We start from the raw sequence: 17,438 nt of genomic DNA, 5'->3' as shown, positions 1-17,438 counted from the left end.
AATTAATTTGAATTGAAATAAATACTAACAATTCGAATCAATTTTTAATTTTTTCGTTTTTTTTCTCTACTTTAATACGTTCATTATCCACGAATCAATCAAATGTATGAAATAAAAGAATATAGATTCGGTTAAAAAAACCAAAATACTACAGAAGATTCTGGAAAAAAAAATATAAAAATAAACGACAGAACATTCTAGAACCCCATGACCCAAACACTATAACTCGGCATCAACGCGAACGCAAACCCAAAATCGTACGGACAGTGTACAAACAAAGACTTATAGACGGCGGGACTCTTAGCTTACCACCAAAAATACATGTACACTTAACAACAATAGACGTGATCGAATCCACTGTCAAGTCTCAATAACTTGAGCAGGCCCACGTAGCTTCCCAATTAAATTGAGTCGAAGACCATAAAAATTTGTGAGTCAATGCTTGTATATAAGAACTGAATTTCTTCTACACTTGAAGACACACTCCTCTCTTCCTTTGCTCCTTGTAGAACAAACAAACCTTCAGTCGCTTTGTTTTATCTTTTGTTTTTTTTCTTTTCTTGTTTAGTAGAGTAGTAGTTGTAATAATATGTGGGTTGCAAGATAATGAACATCTCCCTCGAGATTGGGCTTAGATTCCTTTCACCATATGAAGAAATCATCCGTATTTTTCTTTTGAATAAAATGATTGGTGATCGTGATCACACCCTTCGTATTAGAGAAATCTACCTCATCAAGCAAGAACCCTGGGACTTAGCTGGTAAACAAAAAATGTTATCTCAATTTTAAATGATTTTCCATGTCTTTCATTATATGCTGGTATTAAATTTGTTATTTTCTTGAAAAATGGGTTGGTGATTTTTCTTTTTTTTAAGGATAAGCTTATCTATGGTACAATATGTTAGGAATGTTCCTTTGGTTTTGATCATTCAAAGGTGACGGGCCTTTTAACTTAGCATGAAATAAAAACCCTACGTATTAAAGAGGTGGGGCAGTTTTTGACGTGGAAAAATTGAAGGTGTGGTGCCGAAATCGAGAGGAAAGGAAAAGTCGTAAAAGATAGAGAGAAAAGGAAAAATAAAAAATTAGTTAAACAAAAATTGATTCGGAATTTGATTAAATTAAAATTTTATTAGTAAGTTTATGATTTAATATTTTATATTTTGAATGATAGAAATCGAGTTTGAAGCTTTTTAAAAATAAATTCATAGTATATTTATTAAATCATTTATTTGGTAAAATTTTTTAAATTATTTCTCTAATTATTGATTAGTTCTAATTTTAACTAAAATAAAATTTTGTATATATATTATTTGATAGTAAAATTTTTTTTGGTGATCCATAACTTTTTTCTCTACTTTAGAGGATTTTTCAAGTAAATATTGGTGTATTTTATTTTTTTTGCTTTGTTAATTATTGATTGTTGTTTATTGCTGTAGGTTTACTGTAATATATTACTTTTGTATTATTATATTTGTCAATTCAAACCTAATAAGTAGTATTAGAGTGATGATTATTTTTAAGACATCAATACAGAAACAATTCAAGATAGAAGTAAATTTTGTTTAAGATCATAAAGAGTGATAAAGGTTCTATGATTAAATTGACAGCATCAAATTATTCAATTTGAAAGCTTATGATAGAGGATCATTTATACTGCAAAGAGTTGTATGAGCTAGTATTGAGTGATTCAACTAAGTCAATAGAAATGGAAGATGAAACTGAAAGAAGCTAGGCATGAAAACGCTAGCCATAATCAGAAAATAGGTTGATATCAGCATATTCCATCATATAGTGTAGGAGATAAATGCCTACATTGTTTGAAAAAAATTAACAGTATTATATGAGAGAAAAATATGTATGAATAAAGTTATACTTGTTAAAAAATTTATAACTTTACATTATAGAGATGGCCAATTGATTACAAAGCACTTGAGTGATTTTCAAGATATACTTAATTGGATGACTATTATGGAGCTTAAGATGGATGCTAAAATAAAGATGCTTCTTTTAGGTTCATTGGTAAATAGTTGAAATACTCTAGTTGTGATTATTCTTAATTCAGCTTTTAAATAAAAAGTGATATTGGAGATGGTAAAAAATAATATACTTAATGAAGAAGCAAGATGAAAAGATCTAAACTCTGAAAATCAAGCTCTTATCACAGAGAACATGGATAGAAATATCGACAGAGGTCAAAACTCAAAAAGTCATAATAAGTCTAAATATAAATATAAGTCCAAAGATAAAGTGAAGTGCTTCTATTGTGGCAAATCGGGCCATATAAAGCAATACTACAAAATCTTCAGGCAAGAGCGAAATATGAAAAAGATAAAAGTTTAGAGATGACAATATTACAGTAGTGAATTCAGATGGTGATTTAGTTACTTTGATTTGTACACATGATGATTATAATCATGTTGGTGATCCTTGTATTGAGTGGTTAGTTGACATAAGAGTGACATATCATTATGTTTCTAAGAGGGAGTTGTTACAATGTACAAAGCAAGAGACTTTGGTTATACCAAGATGAAAAATAAAAGTATGTTGCAAATTATTGAGATTAGTGATATTATTATAGAAACTAGTACGGGTTGCATATTCTTTAAGGGATGTCAAACACATTTCAGATATAAAAATAAATTTGCTTGCTATTAATGCCATTGATAAAAAATGAGATGGGAGTTGGCAAAATAATAGGTAATGAAAGCTTATCAAAGGATCTATGTTAGTTGCAAGGGAAAAACTATGCTGTATAATGTATAAGATATGGATGCAATTGAATAGTAAACAAAAAAATGCCATTAAAGATGATGTTTCAGCAAACTATGGTATAAAAGGCTGGCACACATGAGTGGGAAGAGGTTAAAGGTTTTGACAAGGCAATCTTTCATTTTATTGACCAAAGATATATCTTTTGATTCATGTAATCATTGTTTAAATGGCAAGCATTGTAAAGTTTCTTTTTGTAAGCGTTTTCAGAGAAAAAAACATATTGAAATTGATTTATTCAAACATATGTGGTCCCATTAAAGTTAAGTTATTGGGTGATAACAGGTATTTTGTTACTTTTATTGATGATGTTTCACATAAGATTTTGGTATATATATTGAAAAATAAAAGTCAGGTATTGCAGTATTTTTAAAAATTCTATGCTATAGTGAAAAGGATGACAAGGTTACATTTAAAGTATATTTGGACTGATAATGATCGAGAATACATATCCAAAGACTTTAAAAAATAATGTTCAAAATATGAGATCAGGCATGAGATGATAAAACCTAAAACATCACAACAAAATGGTGTAGCTAAAAGGATGAACCATACCATTGTGAACAAAGTTAGATGTATGCTGAGGTTGACAAAATTACCAAAGTCATTATGGGGTAAAATAGTCAACACAGTTTATTATTTGCTTAACAGATCACCATCAGTTCATTTGGGCTTTGATATTCCAAAAAGAGTGTAGATAGAGAAAAATGCTTCATAGTTTCACTCAAAAGTTTTTAAGTATAAAACATTCATGCATATGTCAAAAAAATAGAAGTCAAAGTTTGACAATAAAGTCACACAGTGTGTGTTTGTAGGATATAATGATGAAGAATTTAGCTACAAAGTATATGATCCAGTGAAAAAAAAGACAGTCAAAAGAAGAGATGTGGTTTTTCATAGAAAAAATCATAACAGACATTGAAAAAAATAAGAAGACTACATAAGTTACTATTAAGTGTGATATTTCAACACCGATAAAGATTTCATCGAAAAGAGTCATAGATGATGAAAATGAGCAAGAGACATAACTTAGATATATAAATGAGCTAGTCACAATTAGTGATGAGTCAGATGCAATCAATTTTGAGTAAAGAGAATAATTTTCTCTACTTAAAAGTGCTGAGCAGGGTGAATAGTCTTCTCCACCATAAAGTGTTAAGCAAGATAAGTTATTTTTAGCATCAGATAATGTATAGTTTTAGCCTAGGAGATTTATCAAAGAGCATAGGCCATCTACTAGGTATCAAAATTTAGATTTTATTTTAGTTACCAGTGAGAGAGAGTTAGAGAGTTTCCAAAATATGCAAACTACTTCAGATAAAGAGTATTGATTAAAACTAATGAAAGAAAAGATGGAGTTATTACCAAAAAATACTATACATGATTTTGTTAAACTTTTGAAAGGGAGGAGACCGTTGAAGAATAAATGGATGTTTAAGTTGAAAAAAAGATGATAACAAATTAGTGAGATAAAAAGCTCAATTGATGGTGAAAAGTTTTTCTCAGAAACTCAACATTGATTTTGATGAGATCTTATCTCTAGTTATGAAAATGAGTTTATTTGAGTGGTACTAGGATTAGCAACTATTTTGAATTTTAAGCTTAAGTAACTTGATGTTAAGATTGCATTCTAGCATAGTGACTTACAAAAGAACATTTATATAAATCAACCTGAGGGTTTTGAAATGAAATAAAAAGAACACTTAGTTTGTAAACTGAAAAAAAAACTTGTATGGCTTGAAACAAGCTCCGTGATAATAGTACAAAAAATTTAGTTCTTTTAAGGTAAGCCACAGTTATAAAAGAATGTCAGTGAATCTTTGTGTGTATGTCAAAAAATTCTCTGATGGTAATTTCATTATTCTCTTATTATATGTTAATGATATATTAATTATGGAACAAGATGTTGATATGGTTCATAGGTTAAAAGAACAATTGTCTAAGTCCTTTGACATGAAGGGTTTAAGTTCGAAAAAACAGATTCTCAATATGAATATTATTCGAGATAGGAGAGCTAAAAAATTATGGTTATCATAGAAAAAGTATATTGAACAGATGCTTAATAGATTCAACATATAACATGCTAAATTAGTTCATAGTCCACTGACAACTATTTTCATCTGAATAAAAAATCTTGTTCATGACTAAAAAAGAGCAATTAGCTATGTCTAGTATTTCTTATTCTTTTGCAATCGATTTTTTTATATATCTTATGGTTTGCACATAATCTGACATTGCTCATATAGTTAATGTAGTGAGCAAATTCTTTCTAATCTGAGAAAGGTTTATTGGGAAGCAGTGAAATAAATTTTCAGATATTTGAGGAGCACCTTAAAAATGTAATTGAGTTATAGAGTTTTACAATCAATTTTAGAAAGGTTTACTGATATTGACATAGTAGGTGATTTTAGTAGTAAGAAATCTACTTCAGGATATTTGTTCGCTTTTGCATGAATAGTTTTGTATTGACAGTCTAAGTTACAGAAGTGTGTTACCTTATCAACTACAGAGGCTCATATATTGCAGCAATCAAAATAGGTAAAGAAATGTTTTTTATGAAACGTTTTCTTTTTGAATTGAGGTTGAATAAAAAAAAGTATGTAGTATTTTGTGATAGCTAGAGTGCTTTAGATTTAAATAAGAATGTCATGTACTATGTTAGAACAAAACATATTGATGTTAGATATCACTGGTTATATTCAATGATTAGGGAATAACAGATGCAGTTGAAGTAAGTCCATATTGATAAGAATACAATAGATATGTTGACTAAGATACTTTCAAGAAAAAGCATGAGTTTTGCAGTAACTTGATCGAAATAAATTCATTAGGTAAGATAAGTTTCAAATGAAACTATTATGATGATAAGTCTCATCCTAATTGAGTTGGAGAGAGAGATTGTTAGGAATGTGGAGTCCAACCCTATTCTTTTGGTTTTGACCGTCATAGGCCTTTTTAACTTAATATGAAATAACACCCATACATATTAAAGATGTGGGCAGTTTTTGGTGTGGAAAAAACGAGGATGTGGCACCAAAATTGAGAAAAGAAAAAGCCAGAAAAGATAAAAAGAAAAGGGAGAAGAAAGAGTTGATTGAATGAAAATCGATTCGTGGTTCGATTGAGTTGAAATTTTATTAGTAGATTCATGATTCAGTGTTCTACACTTTAAATAACTGAGATTAGATTCTAAACTCTCTAAGAATAAATTTATGGTGTATTTGTTGAGTTACTTATTTGATGAAATTTATTCAATTATCTCTTTAGTTGTTAATTAATTTTAATTTTAATTTTAAAAAATTTGTATATATATTATTTGATAGTAAAATTTTTTTTTATAATTCATAATTTTTTTTTATTGTAAAAAATTTTTCGTGTAAATCTTGATTTATTTTATTGTTAATTATTAATTATTATAAATTTATTACGATACATTATTTTTTCGTTATTGTATTTATCGATTCAAGTCCAACGTAATCAACATATCAAGAGTGGTTTGTTTTCTATAAACTGAACAAGATTTCCGAGAGAAAAAATGACGTGTCAACGAAGGCTGGGTATCGGAAATCGTAACGATCGGGATATCATTTATCGAGGTGGTGTGATTGGTGCTATGAAGACTTTGGTTTTTATACAGGCCGTGCTCCTCATGGGATCAAAACCGATTGGGTCATGCACGAGTTTCGTGCCGCTGCCGACTTCATTCCTCCCAATGCGGTAATATACGTACACACTTGACACATCCACATCATTATTGGGGAAATCCCATCAAGCATTTTTCGGCTTTTGCTCTGTTTACATGTGTATGGTGAGTGATATGATTACAAGTTACTAGTTTGTATGGTTGACAGTACTTTATTAATTCCCTTATAGTCAAAGAAGATGATGGAAATGGTTCTGTTTTGGAAATTGTATAAAAGGCTTAGTTGTGAAGATTGTTGCTTGCTTCATGTTTCTAAATTAGGATTTAAAGTTGTATTTTGTTACTATTAATCTGCATTTTTACTCAAACCACGGGCATTTCTTTTGAGGGAACATGGGATTCAGTACGCTATACAATTAATTCAATTCTGAAATTTTTATTTGCTAAATTGGGTTCACAATTGATAGCAGAGCACTCTAACCTGGAGATCTGTTTTTATCCTTCAACTCCCATAGGATAACAGTTATGTAGTCAACTACTTAAGGAACAATGCTGCCGAGAACACTGAAAAACTCAATTCCAAATGATGGTCAGCCAAGCCCAGATCTTGTGGCTAATAGTTCTCAAAATAATGCAGTTGGGGTTACGTCTATGAAGGTGAGAAGGAACATGAGTTACAACTTACAAGCAGCTGTTTTTTACTAAAAACCTTTATTTCGTAATGTGTGAGCCATCACATCACATACACAAATTAATACATGCTTATGAATGTTACTTACTCAGGTGGCTCCTCAATTATAGTCCGATATTATGGATTACGAAATAGCTTTGCAAACACAGATGGAAGATCAGGGCATCTTTGATTATGATCTATCATCATATAATGGCTTGCTCGATCTCCCATCATCCAGTGCCATTGCCAGTAATGGCCAAAACAGGATGGAAGAAGAAGGTATCTCCTTAGAGGATCTCCTGCCATCTGACGACTCGGTTGATGATGAGCAGAATGAGTGGCAACTTCAATTTGACACCATTGAGGAAGAAAAGGATTTCATGATTTCTCTATTTCATGACCAAGATGAGAACTCTTATGTAGAGGATGGGCACCATCTGCATCTTGATTACAGATCACCAGACCATATTGGGGATGGCAGTGACACTGGCCCTGTATGGACCAATGAATGGGTAAAGAAATATTCTTCAGTAGTTACCGTCGGAAAAAATTTCTCCAATGATGTAAAAACCTAGTCAATCGAATTGAAAGTGTCTTATGATCTCCATCGAATTGAAAGTGTTTAGCTTTGTTGACGTCTTGAAGAGGTCTTACAATGTTGCTTTGCTGCAGTCCTGGCAGTGTAATTATTTTAGATTTCCTTGCATTTCTTTAGAGTTTCGTGTTTGGTACACTAGAAAATTTGACATATATCCTCTCCGTATCTTATATAACAGTTTGATCCAATTGTTCTTACGTCTGGTGGGGCTGGCCATGGCCATTCGGAAGGATTCAATCAGAAAAGAATGGAAAATGGTTTCCATCACGATGAGATCCATTATATGAATTCCAGTGTTGACTCAGCGACAGTTAGAGCCTACGAGATCAATTGTCTTGAATCGGTCAGGGAGGAAAAGTCTGTTAACTCAAGAACCTGCAAATCTCAATATGAGCCAAGATCCCACAAGTCAGTGGTGCAGGGCAAAGGGAAAGCAGTATCGAGAGACAAGGTAAGTTAGTTAAACACTGCAGCAAAGGACAGTTAACTGCTTCAAAGGTTGATTGAAACAATAATGCTTTCTATAGTATACTATTAATTGCTATGTTTACTCTACATGGTTTCCTTTTGCGCACAAGAGAAAGTGGTGTGCGTGGTCCTATTGTTGACCTTGTCCGGAACAAGAAATCCTTTGTGCAGTCTAACAAAGACCCTAAAATGGATCGGGATAGGAATATAAAATCGGATATCAACTCAAGATCTAATGTGTCAACTGGCAGCGGTAGAAAAAATTCTTTCAATTGCCTGGAGATGTCCCAGCTAATCTGCAAATCAAATCCACCATTAGTAAATGTTAGAAATGTACTTTTGGGCGTCATTTTGTTCGTAGTTGTAGTTAGGGAAGTTATGTTTCTTCATTAGGTAAAGTGGTGTGTTTCAGGCATTCCACAATGGCAAGACATAACAGAGCTGCAAGGTCTTAGACTTCAGATCGCTTGGCTTGTGTCTCTTTTGTGATGCTATATTTTCAGAACCATATCGCCTTAATTTTTAATAAAACAATTTAAGTTGTATGTGTAATTGTGTGTGATCAGGAGGAGCAAAATCATTTTGTAGTTGCAGCTTTAGGATAGATGATACGCCAAAAGCTGATAAACTTCAATTTTCAGAAAGCAAATGATGCGGTTGATGATGAAAATTCGTGCATATCTGAAAACTTAATTCGTGTTTTTCAACTTTTTGGATATTATAAAGCATATCATCCTTTAGGATTTAGCTGCTAAAAAGAAAGTTTATACTCCCACTATTCCAATTTTTAATATATTTTTTAAGATATTTTAAAATTATATTTTAAAATATTTAAAACTGTTTTTTTATATTTTAAAATTATATTTTATATTTTTAATATTAAAAGTCATAAAATTTTAATTTTAATATTCAATATATTAAAATTAATTTTTTAAAACTTTATGAAAATTAATACAAAACAAATAAAAAAAAGCAGGAGTATTTTTTTTTGTAAAAAAATTTTTTGAGATAAATAAATTATTTAATTTTTTAAATTGAGATAAGATGTATCATATCTAATAATATAAAATAAATAATTATATATCATATATTTAAAATGATCTTAATAAATAATTAATGATAAAATTTAAATTTAAAATCTTTTAGTTAAAAAAATAAATTTAACGGATTAAATTAATTATTTATTGAAATGAAAAGAATATTTTTATTACATTCATGGTATCCTTCTTTTATATGGTGATTTGATTTATTATTGGAGTACGGTGAGAATAGACAAGTGGGAACTCGACAACCCAACAAACGAAAATTGTCAAAAGATGAATAGACGATGGCAATGCCGTTAAGAACGGTGAGGTTGATGTTAGCTCAAACTTAGCGTGCAAGTTCACAGCACTGAAAGGTTGGTAGTATTTTTAACCCAAAAAAAAAAAAACCGAAGTTATTATTATCGAATAAAAAAAAACCCAAACGTTGTTCTTATTCTGGTGTTGTTTTACGAGGGTTATTATTACATATTTTTTGAATTTTTACTAAACTAAACTGAACTTGACGTTTCAAATGTGAAACTGGTAAAAGTGAACACAGTTTTGGGACCCACGTAAGTGCAATCTTTTTCCACAACTTCTTGAGGAAGGAGTTTTTGCTCTACATATATTTCTTTTTCACCTCCGACTTAGATTTCAGAGGAGCACATCCTTTGTTCCTTCTTCTCTTAGAGGAAAAATATCGCCATGTCATAGCAGGAATTAGTCTTGGCTTTTGTTTCCCATCATCTTGTTGAGTTACTTTTTTGTTTCTCCCCATGAGCAGCTGTAGCTGCAACGACATAGTGGGATACAGATTCCACCCAACTGACAAAGAACTGATCGATCATTATCTATTGAATAAGGCACTCGATCGTGATTCTGCTGTCCAAATTATTGGTGAAGTCGCTGACGACCTCTGCGACTGGGAATCTGGAGAATTATACAGTTAAGTACTTTCAGACATAAAATTGATGGCCAAGCTGTTCCTCTTCTATATTTTTTATTTCTGGGTTTTGCTTTCCAGGGTTTTCTTAAGAAGATACAGCCATGATGAAACGTGCTATGAAGAAACCCCAGGGTCAACAAAGACAACCAAAATTGGCACCAAGAAGACTTTGATTTTTTAACAGAGTCGTGTTCCAAAGGAAAATGGAGCCTTGGGTCAGGTACACATACTCTTCCTAACCAAGTATGTTCTCCTATGCTAACTCTGAATTATGTTATTATAGTTTACATTTGTTTCAATTTCTCTTTGGTTCCATGGATGTTTATGTTTTAGAAGCTCAATGATTTATCTTTGCTTATACTTATTCATTCGTAGGACTGATAGCAAATTTAAGTATTAAAGTTTGTGTGAATCCTGAATTTTGTTCTTCTTCTTTGGTCATTAATTCTGTTTTTTGAAATTCGATTTAGAAGGGTTTTTTCCTCTTTAAATTAAAAAAAAAAAAAAGATGATTTAAAACATGAAGCTTTTAATTATGTGATGCCTACGGAAATGATAAAAGTATAATAAATTAATTATTTTCTCTAAATCAGAAATTTTCAGTTATCAATGTTGATGAGCTGCTGACAGAATTGAGAGAGACAAATGACTTCAATGAACTTGAAAATGAGGTTGCATTTGCACAAAAAGCACAAATGTATGGGAAGCAAGCGCCTTCTACCTCATTCTTGTACAACCTTACTGATGATTTTGATGGGGTTCAAAATCAATCTAGCACCAATGAACAGAATGATGAATTATATCTCGTATCTTCTACATTGCAATCTCAAATGCATGAGGAACATGTGCCTTCTTGTAATGTTGCTACATTCTTGTATAATCTCAGCATGATTTTGATGGGGGTTCAAAATCAATCTAGCACCAATGAACAGACTGATGAGTTATATCATGTTTCTCCTACACTACAATCTCAGATGCACAAGGAGCATCTGCCTTCTTGTAACGCTGAACAGAATGATGAGTTATATCATGTTTCTTTTAAACCACAATCTCATATGCACAATGAGCCTGTGCCTTCTTGTAGTGCTGTCTCATTCTTGTACAACCTTGTTGATGATTTTGATGGGGTTCAAAATCAGTTTAGCACCAATGAACAGAATGATGAGTTATATCTTGTTTCTTCTACACTACAATCTCATATGCATAAGGAGCATGTGTCTTCATGTAATGATTCTTCATTCTTTAGTGGTTTTAATGGTAAATTTCATGAGATTCAAAATCAATCTAGTACCAATGAACAAGATGATGAGTTATGGAATAATATTTTTACCAACGATGATGATGCCTACCATGATGAAAGAAGAAATGAACTTTTTGTTGGGAGTGAGAGCTGTGATTTGTTCTTTGGCAGAAATTGTCCTATATAGAGCGGTCTAGGAAACGACCATGCATTGATGATGGTGGATTAAATGATGTTATGGAAGCTGAAGTGTCTCGAGCACGTGTAAAAACAGACTCTTAATTATAACACATGGACTCAAGTTGATTTCAAAAAATGTGTCATTTGGGGCATCACACAATGCGATCAGGTTATGCGTCACATAACATTGTTTCTTGCTCCAATGGCATCATTTCATGGATTAAAACTTGGTTTGTCCAGCTCAAGTAAGGGTGAAAAGTTTTGCCTCAAATTGCAAATGAACTGCAAAGTTGATTTTATAGAAGAATAATGTTGTCACTTGAGAGCATTGTAATGATCTTATACTTGTTTTAGTAGGTGGGACAAGGAAAGAAACGAGAAAGCATGGAATTCTTTCCTCTTTTACCATTCCTTTAATCTCCCCATGTCCTCCTACATGTGTGGCTAAGAATTCTAAGGTTAGAATTTTAAAAATTATTATGGTACTCTTTTAAATGTTCTTTTGTAGATAAACCTTTTGATGTGCAGTACAACCATCAACAACTATTTTTGTTTAATGAAAGCTGTTAAAGTGAATTGTGCTTTCTGAAATCTACCACTGATCAAATGCTTATACTTTACTGCATTCTTGGCTCTGTAACCCTGGAGAACTGGTACATGGTTTTTTGTTGATTTCTACATGTTATAGTCTGGTCAGGCATTCGGAACTTCAAGCTTGTTTGTTCTTGCTGATTCATAATTTCCTAGAGATGTCATTGGTTGAAGCACCGAATGTAACTTTATTTTCATTGGACCGTATTTTGCATGCAAGTGAAAGGAGGTTAGACATTCTCAATGGATTCAGAAAAGTGAGTGCCCCCTCTTTTGACTCTGCTGCAGATGTGCTTTTAATTTGTTCGCCAAAATACTCTATTGCTACAGGAATGAAAAGTCCTCAAAATTAACAAAAACCTCCCAAAGTATTGGTGGAGGAAGCTACTGTTAAAGCAATTTCTGTGCAGCGGAAATTCTTCAGGAAAATGGCCTCTGAAGACAAGGTGAGAGAATCAACCAGCATTCATCAAAAACATGAGGATGATCCTTTATTGAGAAATAATTCCTCAACATAAAGCTAGGATTTGTTTTCAGATTGCAATTTGCTGCTTGAAAACACTGATTCCTTTTGCAGGTTAGAGATGTTGAAGAACATGTCACTGCCATGGATGTGCCCCTAAAGGAAATCTAACGCAGACCAGAAAATGATAGGAGAAGCCAATGCAAGAACGAACTTGAAGGTGCATGAGGTTTGGCCTACTGACGGTGACCGGGGCTTCTTCACTTTCATGTATAAACGTTCATTTAGCCATAAACTCCATCTACCATTAGTGTATTATGTTAACACAGTACTAGGCATACTTGTTCTGTAGTAGTATTTATTTTTTAATTGAATTTAAGTAGAAACTAGGAGGCATATGCTATTAATTTATATTTAATGCACTATCAAGTGTATATATTCTATATACTACTAGTGAATAAGATGATATCATTTCATTAATAGATAAGTTTTTTAATAATATTAATTTTTTTATATCTATTTTAAAATATAATATTTACTCATTAATTAGATAATATTATAATACATAAAATCTATACATGCATTAAATATAAACTTTATCCCTATTCCATTTAACTAATGTGGGTACTAACTCGACATATCTACCATAATAATCGAGTTGGAGATGTTCTCAATCTCAGCATGGCGAGTTTACTTGAATAGCAGGGTTTTTGATTCGATAAGGAAGTTGCATTTTAACATGAGTAAAGGTAAAACGTTTTGGGGTGAGAAAGGCTCAAACTCTCGACCTCAGGATAACTCAGTAAGCTATGAGACCTACGCGCTACTCAACTGCGCCACCATCCCATTTTTCCATTGGTTCCTGGTAATTAATCTATAATGTTAAATATGATGAGTGATGACAAGAATAAGTAAGGAAGGTTACCGATAATGCCAATCATCAATTCGTGACCATGATGATGACACCAACTCATTCAGACCTTATCAATTTACAATCATCTTATTGTGGGCATTTGTTAGTCCAATTGAAACTTGGCTAGACATATTCATCTACTATAGGTACAAATGGGCTGGTTTTGGGTATCCAAAGAATAACAAGGAAGAATGGGTTGCTTCTACTTACCAAAAATAAAGATGACTCTGTTGCTTCTGTTTTGATGGGCCTTCCTTTCCAATCCATTATGACCAACAGTACATATAAAACACCTGCATCAACTGATGTACAATTCATATATGAATGAAGTGTGTATATATACAAAAAACAACGATTAAAGCAAATGGATGGGTGAGGATTTGAAATTTCAAATATTTTATGAAAGAGATTAAAACTCCGCCAAAAGCACTTCCTCTCAAAAACATATTGAAGTGCTTGCATGCCTTGATGCCAATGGAAGAAAGTAAACAGCATATGGCATGGAAGATTCTAGAATGTCTAAAACTAATATTTGTTATATTATCTGGGAATAAAGGGGGACATCAGGAACCAACAAAGCAAAGACAGGGAAAGTGATTGGATGATAATAATGGTCGACAGACTCTAGCACTTGGTGAGCAACTCCACTAACATTAAATATGAGGAAAAAAATTACTATACCGGAAAAGAACATAACAAAATACAAACTTTTTATCAATCCTTTTTACCGTGCAAGTCAAAAATCTAGATCCTTCCTATTCATTATTTAGCATGGCTGACTCTGTATTCTTTCTATGGATGCACAAAGGCTTGCCACGTTGGAGCAATTATCTAAGCCTACAGCATCACCCCAAGCTCCTCAGTCCTGAAATTGGAAAAACTGGAAACACGGTTTCTGGGGGGTCCCATTCGCTTGGAATCTTAGGACACAAGTAACGTAGTTTCGGAGCAGCTCTCACTTGTTACTGCTCACTTGCCACTGCTTCGCTGTATAAAATCCACTCCATCCTTCACTCTCTCTTCTTGCAATTCTGCAAAGTGTTTTCTATCGTTCTCACTCTGACAGTAGTCTCGCTTTCTTTCTCTTGTTTCATCGTTTATTTTTCTTTCTTGTTTCTTCTAACAATTGGACGAAATGAGGAACAAAAAGGGATACCGAATAATTCAGCCAATCACCAAAGAAGAACGATTTAGCAATTACTATTGCTATTACCTCTTCTGGGTTGCGGTTGGTTACTACTTGTGGAAAAAAATACTTAGCATAACGGGGTACAGATTCCATCCAACGGATTTCGAACTCCTCCATTACTATCTACAGAACAAAAACCTCGGCCGTGATGCTCTGGTCCAAGCTATTGCTGAAGTGGAAGATATCTGCGGATTAGAACCTTGGGAATTACCTGGTAAGTAATTATGTTAGATCACGCTGTCTAGTTTCAGACACCCTTTTGTCCAATCACATAATGTTTTTTATTGTCTTTTCGTCTTTTTTTTGTAGGACATTCGAATATACACTCGGGTGATCAGGTTTGGTATTTCTTCTACCGGCCAAATTACAAGTACCGGAATAGTGCAAGGATCAAGAGGACAACCAACGAAGGATACTGGAAGCCGACGGGAAACCCTCGCAAGATAATGGCTAGGGATCTTCAGACCAAGATTGGCCAGAAAAGGACATTGGTTTTTTATAAAGGGCGTGTTAGTGACAGTAACAAAAACAAGACTGGATGGATCATGCATGAATATGAGCTCACTGCTACTCTTCCTAACCAAGTACGTTTCTTTAATATATGCTGCTTAATTACCATAATTTGTTATCATATTTTCAACAAATTTGGTAATTGATAACTTTTCTTTTTTTGTTTAAGTAAACTGCAAATTTTATTACTATAATTAAGTAGATATAAATTCAACAGTTATTTAAAATGATTATAAGTGTGATGATAGAAAACATCTAAAAATTTTTCTAATTAAGTTTAATAACATAATCAATAATTATGTGATTTATTATTAAAATATTAATTTTTAATTTCAATAATCGAGATCAAATCCTAACAACTCAAATATAAAAAAAAGTGATAGCATAATGGTACATTTGATAATTTTTTTCCTTTGTTTTTTCATACTAGGTACTTAGATTGTTTTGTTCATTTATGTGTAGACAACATTTGTTCTCTGCAAATTGAAGAGGAAGTATGGGAAGGATGAGGCTTCATGTATTGAAGATGGTGAGTCAAGTCACTATTTGCCTCCTAACTTGGAAAATTATATTGCAAATAATGCAATTCAGGCAGAGGCCGCTAGATGCCTTACGGTAATTTTCCCATTTTTCATGACTATTATTGCTTTATCTTCCAAAGTCAATGAACATATGCACCGAAAACTATCATAATTTTTGTCTATAAATGTGACACAGGATCAAACAGACCCTATTGAGATATTAGCACAGCCAAAACTGTTCAATGACCCTGAGGATGTAGAAAATAAATTTACAGAGTTGTGGAATACATATCTTATTGGTGATATTCCGGAAGGTTCTGATTTACCTTCCAAATTTGGAAACCATCTTGTTGAAAATGCAATTCCAAATGTAAGTTTTTATGAGAGGTTTTCAAAATAATTGTTAGTCATGTGGGTTAATTTTGATAAATGAATTCAATTTAAATTGATATTTACTTTTCTATGATTCAGTATCCAATATTACTTACTGAGGTACCAATCGAACAAGTACCTCAAAATCAATCTGGCACCAATGAACAAGACAACAAATTTGGGAACTTAGTTCCTGCTGATGAAAGTAGCAATAAACATAATTTAGTTGTTGGCAACGATGAATCTACCATGCCATCTAATTCCAAAAGTGCTACTGCAGAGGATCCAGTTAAAATGGTAAGATATGGCTTATGAGAAAATCTTTAATTTTTTATACATGTGGTGACTAAAAGCATTAATCTGGAATTTTATTGTTTCTTTCTGATTTAGGACTTGTCAAATTTGGATGAAGAATCAATGGATGAAGTGTTTGGAGATTTAGAAACGCTTCCAGAAGTAAGTTGCTATGTAAGAAAATTTTCACTACTATTGTTTGTCGATGAAGAGAGACAACGATAAACACATCAAAAACTGATGCAGCTGATTAATTTGTATTGTGATTCAGGTCCAAGGAAACGGATTTAGACAATCGTTTGATAATTGGAATTCAGAAGGCGGGACATTTGAAGCCCAAGAAATACCCAATGCTTCAGACGATCAATCTAGCACCAATGAAGAGCAAAATATAAGTGCTGCAAATGGAGGTTCTAGCGTGAACTTTGCAGGCACGATGGAGTCAACCCATTCCATAAATCCGGCCAGGAAAAGGCCACGCACCGATTATGAAGGATTTGGCTGCGATGTGTAGCCCAACTGGGGCAGAAAGAAACACCCTTTTTGTGGTACTGGGGTCTTTAGAAGGAATCACAGAAACAGTTTCAGATAAATATGGTTTTTATTTGGATTTGAACTAGTAGTTTATGCTAATAGCTTGTGATAATATGACTGCAATTTAACCTAGATTCTATGCTGTTCCCTATATAGGATTTCTGATGCTTATGTTTGACGCTTTTCCTTTGTTTATACACCAAAAAAAAAAAGAAATTTGGGCTGGGTACTATTTTTCATGTATTCCAACATCATAGCATTATATCTATAGATATATATATATATATATAATTACTTAAATTATTCACCATTTAGTTTTTGTTTTCTACTTTTATTAAAAAGCCAAAAATAAATATTACTAAAAACTTACCCATTACTTAAATTTTGGTCATATTCACCCTAAAATCACTAAATTCTAAATTTCTAATATTGGTTCAAGTCCCATGAGATTTTCTTTAAATACTTTTGTTTCTAAGTAAAAGATTAGAAATACTAGCTCGATGGGT

At 32.5% G+C, this 17,438-nt stretch overlaps 2 protein-coding genes and 1 pseudogene across 13 annotated transcripts in view; all 3 read left to right on the top strand.

The window, feature by feature from the left end:
• LOC111304897 (uncharacterized) overlaps window positions 1–13,027 on the top strand; it is a 31,813-nt gene extending 18,786 nt beyond the window's left edge. Inside the window, exons 1-5 of one of the 10 annotated variants that reach the window (XM_089749909.1) lie at window positions 9,721–10,345; window positions 10,719–12,003; window positions 12,243–12,365; window positions 12,467–12,582; window positions 12,714–13,027. In XM_089749909.1, coding sequence (XP_089606035.1) covers window positions 10,821–11,552 — 732 coding nt within the window. In that variant the 5' untranslated portion in view covers window positions 9,721–10,345; window positions 10,719–10,820 and the 3' untranslated portion in view covers window positions 11,553–12,003; window positions 12,243–12,365; window positions 12,467–12,582; window positions 12,714–13,027. Of the gene's footprint in view, window positions 1–9,720; window positions 10,369–10,718; window positions 12,004–12,233; window positions 12,583–12,713 lie in introns of those variants that run through there. The other 9 variants (XM_089749908.1, XM_089749910.1, XM_089749907.1 and 6 more) reach the window with 9 other exon arrangements.
• Window positions 607–8,720, top strand: LOC111306391 (uncharacterized; annotated as a pseudogene).
• A 161-nt stretch (window positions 13,028–13,188) lies between the features above and the next one.
• Window positions 13,189–17,164, top strand: LOC111304894 (NAC domain-containing protein 86-like). 3 transcript variants are annotated; one of them, XM_089749898.1, is made up of 7 exons: window positions 13,193–14,915; window positions 15,011–15,285; window positions 15,674–15,826; window positions 15,929–16,102; window positions 16,204–16,401; window positions 16,495–16,572; window positions 16,670–17,164. In XM_089749898.1, exons 1-7 carry the CDS (start codon window positions 14,648–14,650, stop codon window positions 16,910–16,912), a joined length of 1,389 nt encoding a protein of 462 aa, XP_089606024.1. In that variant the 5' UTR covers window positions 13,193–14,647; the 3' UTR covers window positions 16,913–17,164. The 3 variants fall into 3 exon arrangements, with proteins under 3 accessions (XP_089606025.1, XP_089606024.1, XP_022757650.2); XM_022901915.2 differs by having other exon boundaries at window positions 13,730–14,915; window positions 16,495–16,560; XM_089749899.1 differs by lacking the exon at window positions 15,929–16,102 and having other exon boundaries at window positions 13,189–14,915.
• The last annotated feature ends 274 nt before the right edge of the window (window positions 17,165–17,438 follow it).

The sequence above is a fragment of the Durio zibethinus genome, chromosome 21 (genome assembly GCF_047325235.1).
Source record: "Durio zibethinus cultivar Kanyao isolate XHJ-2024 chromosome 21, ASM4732523v1, whole genome shotgun sequence".
NCBI lineage: Eukaryota > Viridiplantae > Streptophyta > Magnoliopsida > Malvales > Malvaceae > Durio > Durio zibethinus.
The sequence above is the reverse complement of the archived record's forward strand: the minus strand, read 5'-3'. Positions and strand labels throughout refer to the sequence as shown.